The sequence below is a fragment of the Acanthopagrus latus genome, chromosome 15, assembly GCF_904848185.1.
Source record: "Acanthopagrus latus isolate v.2019 chromosome 15, fAcaLat1.1, whole genome shotgun sequence".
NCBI classification, from domain to species: domain Eukaryota; kingdom Metazoa; phylum Chordata; class Actinopteri; order Spariformes; family Sparidae; genus Acanthopagrus; species Acanthopagrus latus.
Genome location: NC_051053.1, coordinates 21152679 through 21164689, shown reverse-complemented (window position 1 = coordinate 21164689; position 12011 = coordinate 21152679). Strand labels below are relative to the sequence as shown.

The 12011-nt window shown below is 41.6% G+C and overlaps 1 protein-coding gene across 1 annotated transcript in view; it reads left to right on the top strand.

Annotated features, from left to right (window-relative positions):
• The window catches only part of pgbd5 (piggyBac transposable element derived 5), a 28230-nt gene extending 16512 nt beyond the window's left edge, over nt 1-11718 (top strand). The window contains exons 5-7 of the mRNA XM_037124304.1: nt 2678-2875; nt 3965-4070; nt 4569-11718. Of these exons, the coding sequence (XP_036980199.1) occupies nt 2678-2875; nt 3965-4070; nt 4569-4764 (500 nt within the window). The 3' untranslated portion in view covers nt 4765-11718. The remainder of the gene's footprint in view (nt 1-2677; nt 2876-3964; nt 4071-4568) is intronic.
• The last annotated feature ends 293 nt before the right edge of the window (nt 11719-12011 follow it).

Below are 12011 nucleotides of genomic sequence, written 5' to 3'. Positions count from 1 at the left end.
TTCTGTTCTTCAGTTCGCCTTCATCTCCATCATCTCTTGTCCTCGTTTTCTGTTACGATGTACAGATTGTAATCTGTATGCATTTTTAATTTCTTTATTTATCTTTTATCGCGGAGCGATGATAGCGTCCCCAGGCTGGAAGACAGTCTGTTGCCTGCTTCACCTCCAAATGAGACATCGCAGCCCTGCAGTGTGCCGTTGCAGTGATTCATTTTCTTCACCTGGTTTAACACCAAAGTGAAAAATTCTTTTTACTACATCGGAATGTGTAGAAACACGAGCATGCCTCATTTGTTTGACACGTAGTAACATCCTACATGCTTTTTTCAAACATTATGTGACATTTCTGCCTCAAACTATCAGCTTCAAAACCATTTTGATGGCACAGTGTCTCGTAATAGGGCGACTGGTGTCTCTGTCTTCCCCCATCATTTGTTTCTTCACTATGTTACTTCACTGAGAGGTTTAGATCACAGTGTTATAAACATGTTTACTTTGAAATGTACTATGAATTTGTTATGATGTAATGAGTTTTCTTTGCAGTTAGCACCCGACAAATTGATACAGACCCGGGATTCGAATTTACAAAAGTGGTGTGGCTGCACAAAATACTAATGTTCTACGTAATGTTGCTGAAAAATATTCTTGGAACAATTGAAAGCTATTGTACAATACATAATATGTACCTTAACATTTTAAAATTCTCCTCAAAAGCACTTCATAAATGGAAGAAATCAAATATCACAACATTTTTTTGACCATTTATCTTGATCGATATTGTAGGAATGACTATTGGTTCTTTGAAAAGTTCTTAACACGATGAGATTTCTGAAAAATAATCACCAGTAATGTGGACAATGGACAACAACATAACAAAAATGAAAATCTAAGATGATATATAGTCTCAGATCCCGATACCATTATAATATCGATCCATTGCCATTGTAGGCTAATTCACAAAGCTAAGTTATTCTGTCATGTTTGGAAATATTCACATTCATAAGTAGAAAATTACTTAACATAAGTGGAATTAAATCACATACTGTTTTTTCTCCATTCAAGGCATCATTACGTATAAACTGGCATTTTGTCAGATGTGACGTAGGTGGTAACTACAAACAAAACTCATGACGTCACAACAGTGTTATGTGTTGACGTGAACATGTGTGTAACGCTGTGACACAGAGACACCATTCACCCTGTTACGAGACACTGAACCATCAACATGATTGTGATGCTTTTTTATTTTAGGTAAAAAGAAGTTACATGAAGTTCTGACCCAATTTTACACTGAGTGACTTTTTTGCACTTCAGACAGCATCAACAATAACACGCCCACGATGCATTGCTATTGACTGTTGCATGCTGAATCACGGAAGATTCAGCAGGGAGCGTTTAGCCTTGTCACCGCTCTAAAAATCAATAGGTAAAGTGAACACTTTAGCTGACACTTAAGTGAAACACCACTGAACATCCATCAGTTTGCCTGTCTGATCCCAGTCTAACTGTTTAAGGCTTGACTTCTTGCAGTTATTCTGGGGAAAATTGTGATTTTGTCATGCTGATAATCGGCCTTTGAAGCAGTTTTCCATGCTCATTATACCAAAGACGTCTTTTATTATGAAAGTATAATCCCATTGTGTTGGGCTGAGTCACATTAAAATTCTCCTCAGTGACCTATTTTTCCTCTTTCGTAATAATAATGATAGCGAATGTGGGACAATGCTGTAAAGGGCCAAAGATGAGTCGGTGAAGGCAGGGGGCGTACGTTCAGCCCAGCAGGCTCCTTGAAAAGACGCCTTCAAAAGAAACAAATTGAAAAGTTTTCCATCGCAAATGTTCTTTCACTAAACGATAACAGAGGAGCAATTTTAAACTCAATCAGGCAGAGCTGTTGTGCGCCAAGTAGAGAAAAAGTTGCAAGATTAAATCAATATCATGTATTTAGGCAGTAATTGGACAAAGCTACCACGAGTCATTCAGCCGAAACACAATCAGCCACAAGTTAGCTTGCAAACACATTGTGCAATATTTTCTTTCAAATTTATCGTGCTGCATTAATTAACAGAGTTAATTACCCGGCGCGACCGCGGTACTTACTGTGGACAGACACACACACACACACACACACACACACACACATCTACAACACAGATAGAAATCAGTGTCCAAATTGAGAACTTAAATCAGCAGCAGTCAGCCAAATGATTGTTTTCACTGCAGCTCATCCATGTGAGAAGTAAAGAAATGAAATGGGTGGAAAGTCAAAAAAAAAAAAGCAAAACGGCAGAGACGACACACGAGAGACGAGAAGAGCTGAAGTGGTTTCGGCTGTGAGAGATAAACACTCGACAGCAGTTTGTTCTGTGAGTTCACATCAGAAAGCAGGATGCATGAAAAAACCTCAATAAATGCACAGAAGTTGCAGCAATGTAACATTTCTGTTAGATTAAAAAGTCAAAACAGAAATAAAGATGCCCGTCACAGCTTCATGAAGCCCGATGTGATGTGTTCAAAGTGCTTTTTGTTCAACTGACCAACCAATCGTATTAAATTTACAGTCACAGATTTACATTGTTTGGTCGATTAATGTACTCAACACTTTATTTTTGCATTAGTACCATTCTGGATTCTATCTCTCAAATGTTAACGTGTCTTTGTATTTGTCTCTCTTCAGATATCTACTGTTGCGGCCTGCTGAGCACCAGGAAGAGCGACTGTACAGGCCTGCCTCAGAACATGCTGGTCTGCGGCTCCACGCCGGCGCAGCGCGGCCAGTCGCGAGTAATGATGAAAGGCAGCATGTCGCTGATCAGCTGGTACAACAAGGGACACTTCAGGTTCCTCAGCAACGCTTACTCCCCGACAAAACAAGGTAAAAGCTGCTCTGATACACCCAGAAATAAAACTCTAAAATTACATCTGTCTCGTTGAATTGTAGATATTGACGGGAGACTGTTCACACATGTGTGATGTAATATTTGAAATGTCTTCTGGCTGCCATTTACCTGACGGTCTTTCAGGGAAAACAAGATTATATGTGCTGTTGTTTCTGGTTGCAGATTACCATAGTTAAGCATTCATGTCAGGGAAAATCAATGAGAGCTTGTAATCCATGATAATCCATTTCCAGGAGGCGACAGGTTCATGATACTCCCCTCCTCCCGTAGCGTAATCCACTCCGATTAAACCATTTTGTTAGGTGTTAAACCTGGTTGAAAGGGGGCTGCGGTGTGGTGTGTGTGTGTGCGAGTGTTTTGAATGAAGAGTGTGGAAGCGAAGCCCCAGATCGGTTCAAACTGTTACTATCTAATATTGATGTTCTTTTCCCTCGGTGTGTGTGCGTGGGTATGTGAGCTGGAAGTGTTTTTCACTCTGTGCAAAAACAAGAGGAAACGTAATTGTAATTCCAAGCAATAATCTAGATAACACAGAGAAAAGCATATCGAGGTTAGTGGTTGTTATGTGAATAGTGTCACATGATTACACATGGTGAGTTGTGTACGTCTTTACTCAGTATTAAAGACATTTAACGATGTTTTTCTCTGTTTAAAATCTGAATCAAAAACCAGTGACAGCCCAGAAAGTGGAGCGTTCAACCAGCAGTAAAGGTTAATAATGGCTGCACACCATTTTCAGATCCCAGTTTAAGGACTGCGATGTCGTGCATTCATGGCTGACTGCGACAAACTCTAACGGAGCCGTTGTTAACATTATTAGTAACACCTCCTGCTGTTACAGTCTGAATCCCTGCTTTGAAAATGGCCCATTAAACAAAGCAGCCCTCCAGGGACCGAGCAACAAAGAAGCCAAAAAAACATCAATAAGAAGGAGCGCTCGCTTTTCCTCTCCCTCGTCTCCCCTGTTGTTGGCCAGGTGAAAACTGAGTCGGGGGGGAAAACAAGAATCTCTTTTCTCTGCTGTCTCTTAGTTTGTGCTATGTGTTTTTTTTCCTTCACGGCAGGTATGATCATTAAGAGGAAAAGTGGGGAGATCCCGTGTCCCTTGGCCGTCGAGGCTTTTGCGGCGCACCTCAGCTACATCTGCAAATACGACGACAAGTACAGCAAGTATGTACGACAGCTTACAACAGTCTCCTGCAGTGGATTCATGGTGACTAGAGGGTTGAATGTCAGACACAACACATATTCTGTGTCATGACTCATAGCAAATATGCACTCTTTCTCTAACAAATGAAAATAGTTATCATAGGAAATCTAAAACAGAAATGTTTCATTGATCAACAGAAAAACTGGAAATGTTTCACCTCTCATCCAAGAGGCTTTTAAACCCTGTGTGGGTATGAAACTCAAAGTTAATGCCGTACATCCTGAGGTGTTGTTGTTGGTGTTGTTGTTTCCCGTTTGTGGTCCAATTTCAGCTTTCAGGAAGTGGGGAATGAGGTGAAACAGTGTGCCGTTAACCTGTTTTTAACACCTGCTGATCCTTAAAAGTTACAGTCTTGCTTGTAGACATATTATTTGTAGTGGAGTGTGAACTTTATTAATTAATTTAATCTATAAAAAGAAGCTCAGGTGTAAGAAGCTTCTTTTTTTTTTCTCCCACAGGTACTTTATTTTCCACAAGCCCAACAAGACCTGGCAGCAGGTGTTCTGGTTGAGCATCAGCATCGCCATCAATAACGCGTACATCCTCTACAAGATGTCTGACGCCTACACGGTTAAACGCTACAGCCGAGCGCAGTTCGGAGAAAGACTGGTCAGAGAGCTGCTGGATTTAGACGACTGCTCTCCCACACAGTGAGGAGGAGGAGGAGGACAGCAGGAGCGCACAGAAGAAGAAAAAACACACACAAACACAAACACAAACACAATCCCCCACACGTACATTCACACTCTTCATTACGGTTGTACAGACTCCGCGGTCTGTGTCGATGTGATGATACTGAAGCAATGCCAAGCCTGTGTCTCTCTTCCTCTGGTTGTTTTCTGTGGTACTGTAAATATTCCCTCACATATGACTGCACACTACACAGTAGAGAATCATGAGCCATGGGACAGTCCACTCGCCTAACTTTTAACCACGCAGATTTACTAAGGATTTTGTCAGCAGGACCGATTTCACAAGCAGAGCCGAAAAACAAACCCGGGACGAGTTCACCTTTTAAATGATGTCAGCTACAAGTTCAGACTCTTGTCAGAGAGTCTAACGTGAGCCTGAATCTCCCGCGTGACTGTTCAAACGTGTGCCTGCAGGCTGAAAGGCTACATGTAGCTCGATATTTACACTCTGCGAAAAAAAGAAGAAAAAACACCTGTGACCCTGTAACAAAAAGCTTAGTAAACCAGGACTACGGTGTGTTCACCCGCTGCATGCATAAAGAATCTGGATTGTGATGTTCTCTTGTTTAGTGTGAAACGAGCTCCAGGTGGGATTTGAAACTTTTTATTTCGTACGCGCGTGTGTGTATGTATTTTAGCAAGTGGAACTGCCATTTGTGTGCGCCAAGCTGAGCCTGAGGATGTAAACGTTCGGCCGTCGTGATCCAGACGAGTCATGTTGCTGCATAGAGGAAGACGTAAAGCAACAAGCAGCGGTGTGGCACAGAGACAAGGGTAGCATTCATCAATGAAAAGGCAAAAACTCAAAACTCAGCTTCATCAGGATTGTTGGTTTTAAACTCTAATATTGTTCAGTGACCTCATGTTCTTCTAAAAGACCCACAAAGACGCATCCATTTCTCATGTGAAATCACGGAAATTGTTCCATATCTGGCAGAGGAGTGCTCGTTGGATCGCCTCCCTCAAACTAGGAGGTGGATTCAGAGAAGAAATTAACGGCATCAAATCTGCAGCCTGCTTTTATCCACACTGTTCATCTAATTTGTCTTCTTTTATTACCCGTGTATTTAACTGTACTTCGGCATTTGCGGTGCAGGACACGTTCAAAATGTCCTTCACTAAGTCAGTGTTGCCAAGCAACAAGTACAATCCTGGCCAGTGGGCAGGGGTTTGGATAATATTTCCTGGCAAGATTTAAGTCAGGGAAGTAAAAACTGAGTCACTGGAAAAAAAACAAATGTCGCCTCAAATCTTAATGTAGATTTTAAAAAAAGCTTCCGGGACTGTGACTTGTTTTCTCATCAGAGGTGAACTGACATCAATCAGCTGTGAAATTATTTGGCAATTTAAAAACACGATTTTTTAAGTGCATAGTGACTTTTCTGTGTGAATGTTGAAGTGGAGAAATGATTCACTGTCTGCGATTTATCTTTAGAAAAATCAATTTCACCCAAGACATTCTCATCTAAAATGGAAGCATTGGAAACAATTTGGACTCTTAATGTGCACGCTGTTTTCTTCCAGTGGAACTTTTCTTGCCAAGTCACTGATTTAGATGCCATCTTATGTGCAGCCAATGCAAGCGTGAGTGGAATGAATTACACTCAGACCATTATACCACAGCAGAGTTTTTATAGGTGCCTAAAACTAAACAAAACACAAACCCTTCATGCCAAAAACAATATTTAGTTACTGAAATAAGACCTGGACTTTGGGTAAACATAGCATTACTGAAACAGTACTGCGTTGTTACAAACCAACTTAAAATTAAATAAGAATGTAAAAGTTTGTCAATGTGTTCAAAATTTATCAGCAAAACCAGCACGAGGAGATGTTGGCTAGGATTAGCTAAGATAAAAACTATAAACTAAACATTTCTAAGTGGAAAGGGAGACTCCACCCTTAGTGTTCCAGGTGGTTTTTGTTTTTTGGCACCACTGTCGCAGAAACAACCAGATCGCCTCCCGTTCCCCTCGGAGCAGCAGCAGCTACCAACAACACTAACAACATCCCCCAGTCGGCCTTCATATTCCCGGGAGATTTCACGTCTGGTGGCTGAAAAAAAAAAAAACACCACAGTGAAAGTGAGATTTAAAGGGAAACATTTAATGATTCATTAAAACAGAAATCTTCAAAACATAAAATAGCTTAAACAATAAAAAAATAAAAAAAACTGGTAAAGCAACTGGTAAACCCTAAAACACAGAACTGAAAAACAAACTAATGAAAACTAGAAGCCTTTAAGCTCTGTGCCGCGCGGCTGCACTTTTGCTTTGCTTTGTGATGCAGTCAACATGTTAACGTCACGCTGGAATCACGGAGACTCTTAAGTGAAAGGTTTTCGATGCGTGTGCTTGCTCAGTCAGCATGGTTTGATGTGTGAATACATATTACAGTGAGGTGACAGTCTTTTTACGCTGGTGGAGCAGAGCTGTGCACTTTCCCTCCCCCCCCACATTACGTCTTGCACTTTGAGGAGAACTGTAAAGTTAGCGACATGTTTATTAGATCCTCCTTTTTAGTTTTTTGAACCCGATGATAGTATACAGCGCACTCAGAAAAATATGGAAAATACGAATAGATACTTATAAGTTCTGTAAATATACATAGCTAAATGAAATGGAATTTATGATTAAAAAAAAAACACCAATGAAATAAGACTGAAAATTTAACGAGTATAAACCAAAACAGAAAAAGATTTCCACTGTAGATTAGTACAAGGTACAGTACGTATGTGTATATTTTGTTTACGGATTACTGTGAGTGTACGTCCATAATCACTCTGTCACTGAGACTCAAGATTGTGATTTTTTTAACTTTTTCACTAATCCAAAGCATCGTTGTTGTCATTGTTGCTCTTGTGTGTGTCTGTGTGTGTGTGTGTGTGTGTGTGTGTGTGTGTGTGTGTGTGTGTGTGTGTGTGTGTGACCCACTGAATGTCCTCGTCTCATGTCTAATCACTGTTCACCTTGAAGTAACACCTGTAATCTTCAGAGCCTCCCTTTATCACTTGTCAGCTCATGATTTTTAATACATTTGATATCAACCAATCCCACGCACGTGTAGTTTGAGAAGCGATGGGGTCGTGTTATTGGAATGAAGTACAGCTGGAGCCATTTGAGAAACCCATCCTGCCCGTTTGACTGCGTACATCCCGTCGTGTTGGTGTTGTTGGCACATCATAACTAATGTCGCTCCAGGATCGTCACTGCAGCTGACCACAAAACAACAGAATCATTGTTGGGCTGTGGTGGACGCGTGAGTCAAGTGTAGGACTTTCAACCTGGACACCACAGGTCAGCGTGTTGTTACATAGTGATTTTGTTCAGGTTTTGGCACAAAAACTAAAAACAGACCCTGTCAATCTCTTGACTAAGAAAAGCTAAATTCCCATGTAGATATTTTTCTGGACTTTTTCCCGGGTTGCAAAGCTGTAACATTACAAGAATGTGTTCAGTGGCACATTAGTTATGTTGTTGTAAGGACAACACCAACATGGCGATATCAGATTGTGCACACACGTTTCTTGTGTTGGTCATTAAAGGAAAAATCCACACTGCTGACCAACAGTTTCAAATGTTTCTACCCTCTGTGGCTGAAGTGGTGCCTGCAGACGTCAGCCCACTAGAGGTCAGAAAACACAAAGGTTTCAGACGGTGTAAGGTTGCTCTTCACAGCAAAATGGGTTACTTATCCCACAGTGCTGGTCTGACGGGGTTATTCTTTTGTTCCCATTAAAAATGTCGTATAATAATCTTTTATCTCTGTAAAAAAAACCTTTCTGTTCAATCCCTAAATCAGAAAAAGCCATCAATTTACATCATGCAAAGGGAGAGAAAACCATCCCTAAAAAGGCAAAGAAACCAATTTCTCCAGCCTCTGAAGGCTTTAATCCATAGATGTGTACCTGCCAGGCATGTACAGTAGTAGTCTGAGTCAGGAGCATGGCTGCAGAAAAAGAAAATCATCCTCCTTCAAAGCTGAATAACCGCTGGACTGCGTCACAAAAGGGTGAAGGACATCTGTTAAGAGTATATCCGAGTGTGAATTTTTCCTTTACAGTGCGACACTGGCATATAAAAATGAGCCTCTGTGATGGCTGCATTTGTGAACGGGCATTTAATCTGCAGCTCACGGTGGACTGAAGCCAGTTACCTTAAGATGACACTCTCAAAAGGATGCATGTGACATCCGCTGAGGCTTTTTCTGTAGTGCTCACATCGCTCGGCTCAAACCACAAATGAGAAGAAATTATGCACCAGAGACTCTCTGAGGCCACGGTTACCTGGCAACAAATCACATATAAGTGAGAGGAAGAAGAAAACGGGTAGTTATTTGAAGTTTCCCTGCCCATGTGGTAATATCGTTATCACCCCGAGTGCAGATTGGGAGCTGAGCGGCTTCGTGTCGGTCTCTTCTTCCTCTTTGAGGGGCCGAGGATCCCTTCTGTGCGCTTCAGCCCACGCGGATCAAAAACACGGCTTCATTTTAAATTCTCAGGTTGATCTATCACAATTATTCTGTCCAGACGGCTCTATTGATCGCCCCGTGAATCAAGATGTTTCTATAGTGCCTTTTTCCAGCTCATTTTTTTTCCCCCCTCTCATCAGTGGTTTAGTGCTGTTGATGTCTCGAGGTGGAGTTGATGCGAATGACTGGAGCAGATTAGATTTTAGGTCCTGACAAAAAGGAGCGTGGTAAAAATCCCGTCCTGCATGGTGTGAATAATAGAAAATTAGTGAACTTCTACTGTAGAGTTTTAGATGCAGAGTCCCACAGCTGAAATATTTCCCAGGTTTCCTGCTACGTCCTTTAATATTTACACTCCTTTTCCTTGTACATAAAATACATGTTCATAAAAAAAAAACTCAGATCCCAGTGATGGCTGTTAGTCCTTATCTTGTTTAAATGGGTAAACTACTATGTAGGAGCCTAGATTGTATGTTGGAGGAACGGGTTAAAATATATGAGCCCCACTGTAGTCAGAGAGTTTGACACCCCATCGCCAAATGTAGTTCTTAAAGGGACAGTTCAACTGGATCGCACTCGGCCTCGAAGTGCTCAAAGCGAGAGAAAAAAAAACCCATTTGACCCCATCGGCAGCGTCTCTTTTGAGAAATCCTGACTCATGATGATCCACAGACCTTGTTGTAGACTACATGTATCACTGTGTATCAACGCATGCGTGCATCTACTCGCGAGCAAGAGGCTGTAGGGTGGATGTAAACATTGATGGTGTCCTCTGTGGCTGAGCTGTAACATTCAGCCTGTTCTTACTCCCAGTGCTTCAGATACAGCAGCCTGGTCAGCGGCCCTGCATGCTTCTAAGTTTGACGCACCTCTCGTGCAGTATTATGAAAGTCCACGTCAGGGGATGGTCGCAGAGGTTGGATGAGTCATATCCTGGATTTTACTTAAGAAATTTCCCTGTATTACGTCAGTGTGTTACAAGACTGAATGTAGTTATTTAACCGAAGTATGATCTTTTCCTAAACCTATCCAAGTGCTTTTTGTGCCTAAACTTAGCCAAAGAGCAACCGCTCGACAGCGTTATCGTATAACACTAAGCTGCTGATAGTTAGCTTGTCTCTCGTCAGTGAGCACATGCACACTTCCATCTACAAGGCGACACAGTTGGTAGTTATATTTAAAGTTATAGTTACATGGTTATAAGTCAATACTTGCTACATGATCTGCAACAAGATGTGGGAATTATCTTGACTAACCAGGTCATGATTTCCAGCGAGAGACACATCGCCGTTCACTTTTTCAAATTCAATTTCAGTGGCACCACAAGCCAAGTGCCAGCTTGTTCCATTATTCCAGATGGATAAATGACACCACTGGCAAGAGGAGACACTCATTTTTTGATTTGGGTGTGAAGTGTCCCTTTAAAAAAACAAATTGTTACCACAACTGCAAAAGAGCAAAAAACACCAGAGGAGGAATGTCACTCTGATGGGTCTTTTGTCTCCATTTGTCTCCTTTCACAAACAGCAGAGATGTCTGTTTTTCTTACATTCGTATATGTCAGATGTGCAAATCGGGGGTGAAAAACAAGACGGTGGGAAAACGCTGAAATATTTGTCCTTCATCCAGTTTTGTCAGACAAATAATTGTCCCTAAATCGTTTGTCTCTTTAAACTTGCCGTGAAATAAATCCCCCCCTCCCTCGCTGTCGGTTGTTTAGTGGTGATGAAACGCAGTGCTGTGTGTGAGATGATGTCCATGTGCGTGGTGTGCTGTGTGTGCCAGTGTGCCATCCCTGTACAGAAGTCGTCTGTGTTCGTATCCAGGGGAGCGAGACGGATGTCGTAAAAGGTGTTTAAGCGATTAGCTGTGTGGATGTGATACAGAATTAATATGGCTGACCTCAGGGCTTCATAACTAACTGCTGTACAAATATATTCACCTACTGAAATAATAAACACTAAATGGACTTCTATTAACCATCAGGTGCTATCAAACCACTGTAAGAGTAATAGTAGAGTTAGATTCGATGTTGTCAAACACCAGGGCCGCGTATTGCAGGAGTCGTACCACTGAGGAGCACCAAAAGTTCACTTTTCTGGATAAAAATGTGAGGAATATTAACGTCACCAGGCACCAAAAGCAAACTTTTAACTGTGCAAGTGGTAGAACTGTCTCACGCTTGTAACGGAGGCCGCAGGATGTCGAGGAAAAGAAACCGAGTACTTTGGGCTAAAGTGTTATCTAGTTTCACAGACGGGGGGCCGGGAGGACGCGTGTATGTGCATGTACTGTTGAATAATGTGTGTAAAATAACTGGTGTTTATTTTTTGTTTTTATTTTGTTTTTTGCTGGACCAAATATATTTCTAAAAATGTGTGTTGGTGATGAGTTGTACAAGGTTGTCATGTAAATGTGTCTTCATTAAAACTCCCATCGAAGCTTATTTTGTTCTGCGGCGAGTGATTGGACATCAGGAGGAGGGAGGCCAGTCCGTGCCGGACGTGCATCAGGGGTCATTTTCGTGATTTGAGTGCCTCTCCTCTCCTCACTGATCCTCTCTGATTAGAAGAAGGTCCTTTGCAATGCGTGATCTTTTCCACATTCACTTTTTTCACTTTCAGCAGAGACACATTCAGAGATAAGATACTGCTTTTATGTAACACTTAGAGTCCCTCCCCTCGAGCCAAAACTGCAGTTTTTCTTTCCGCTCCTACAGTTGAATGTTTCAGCTTCACT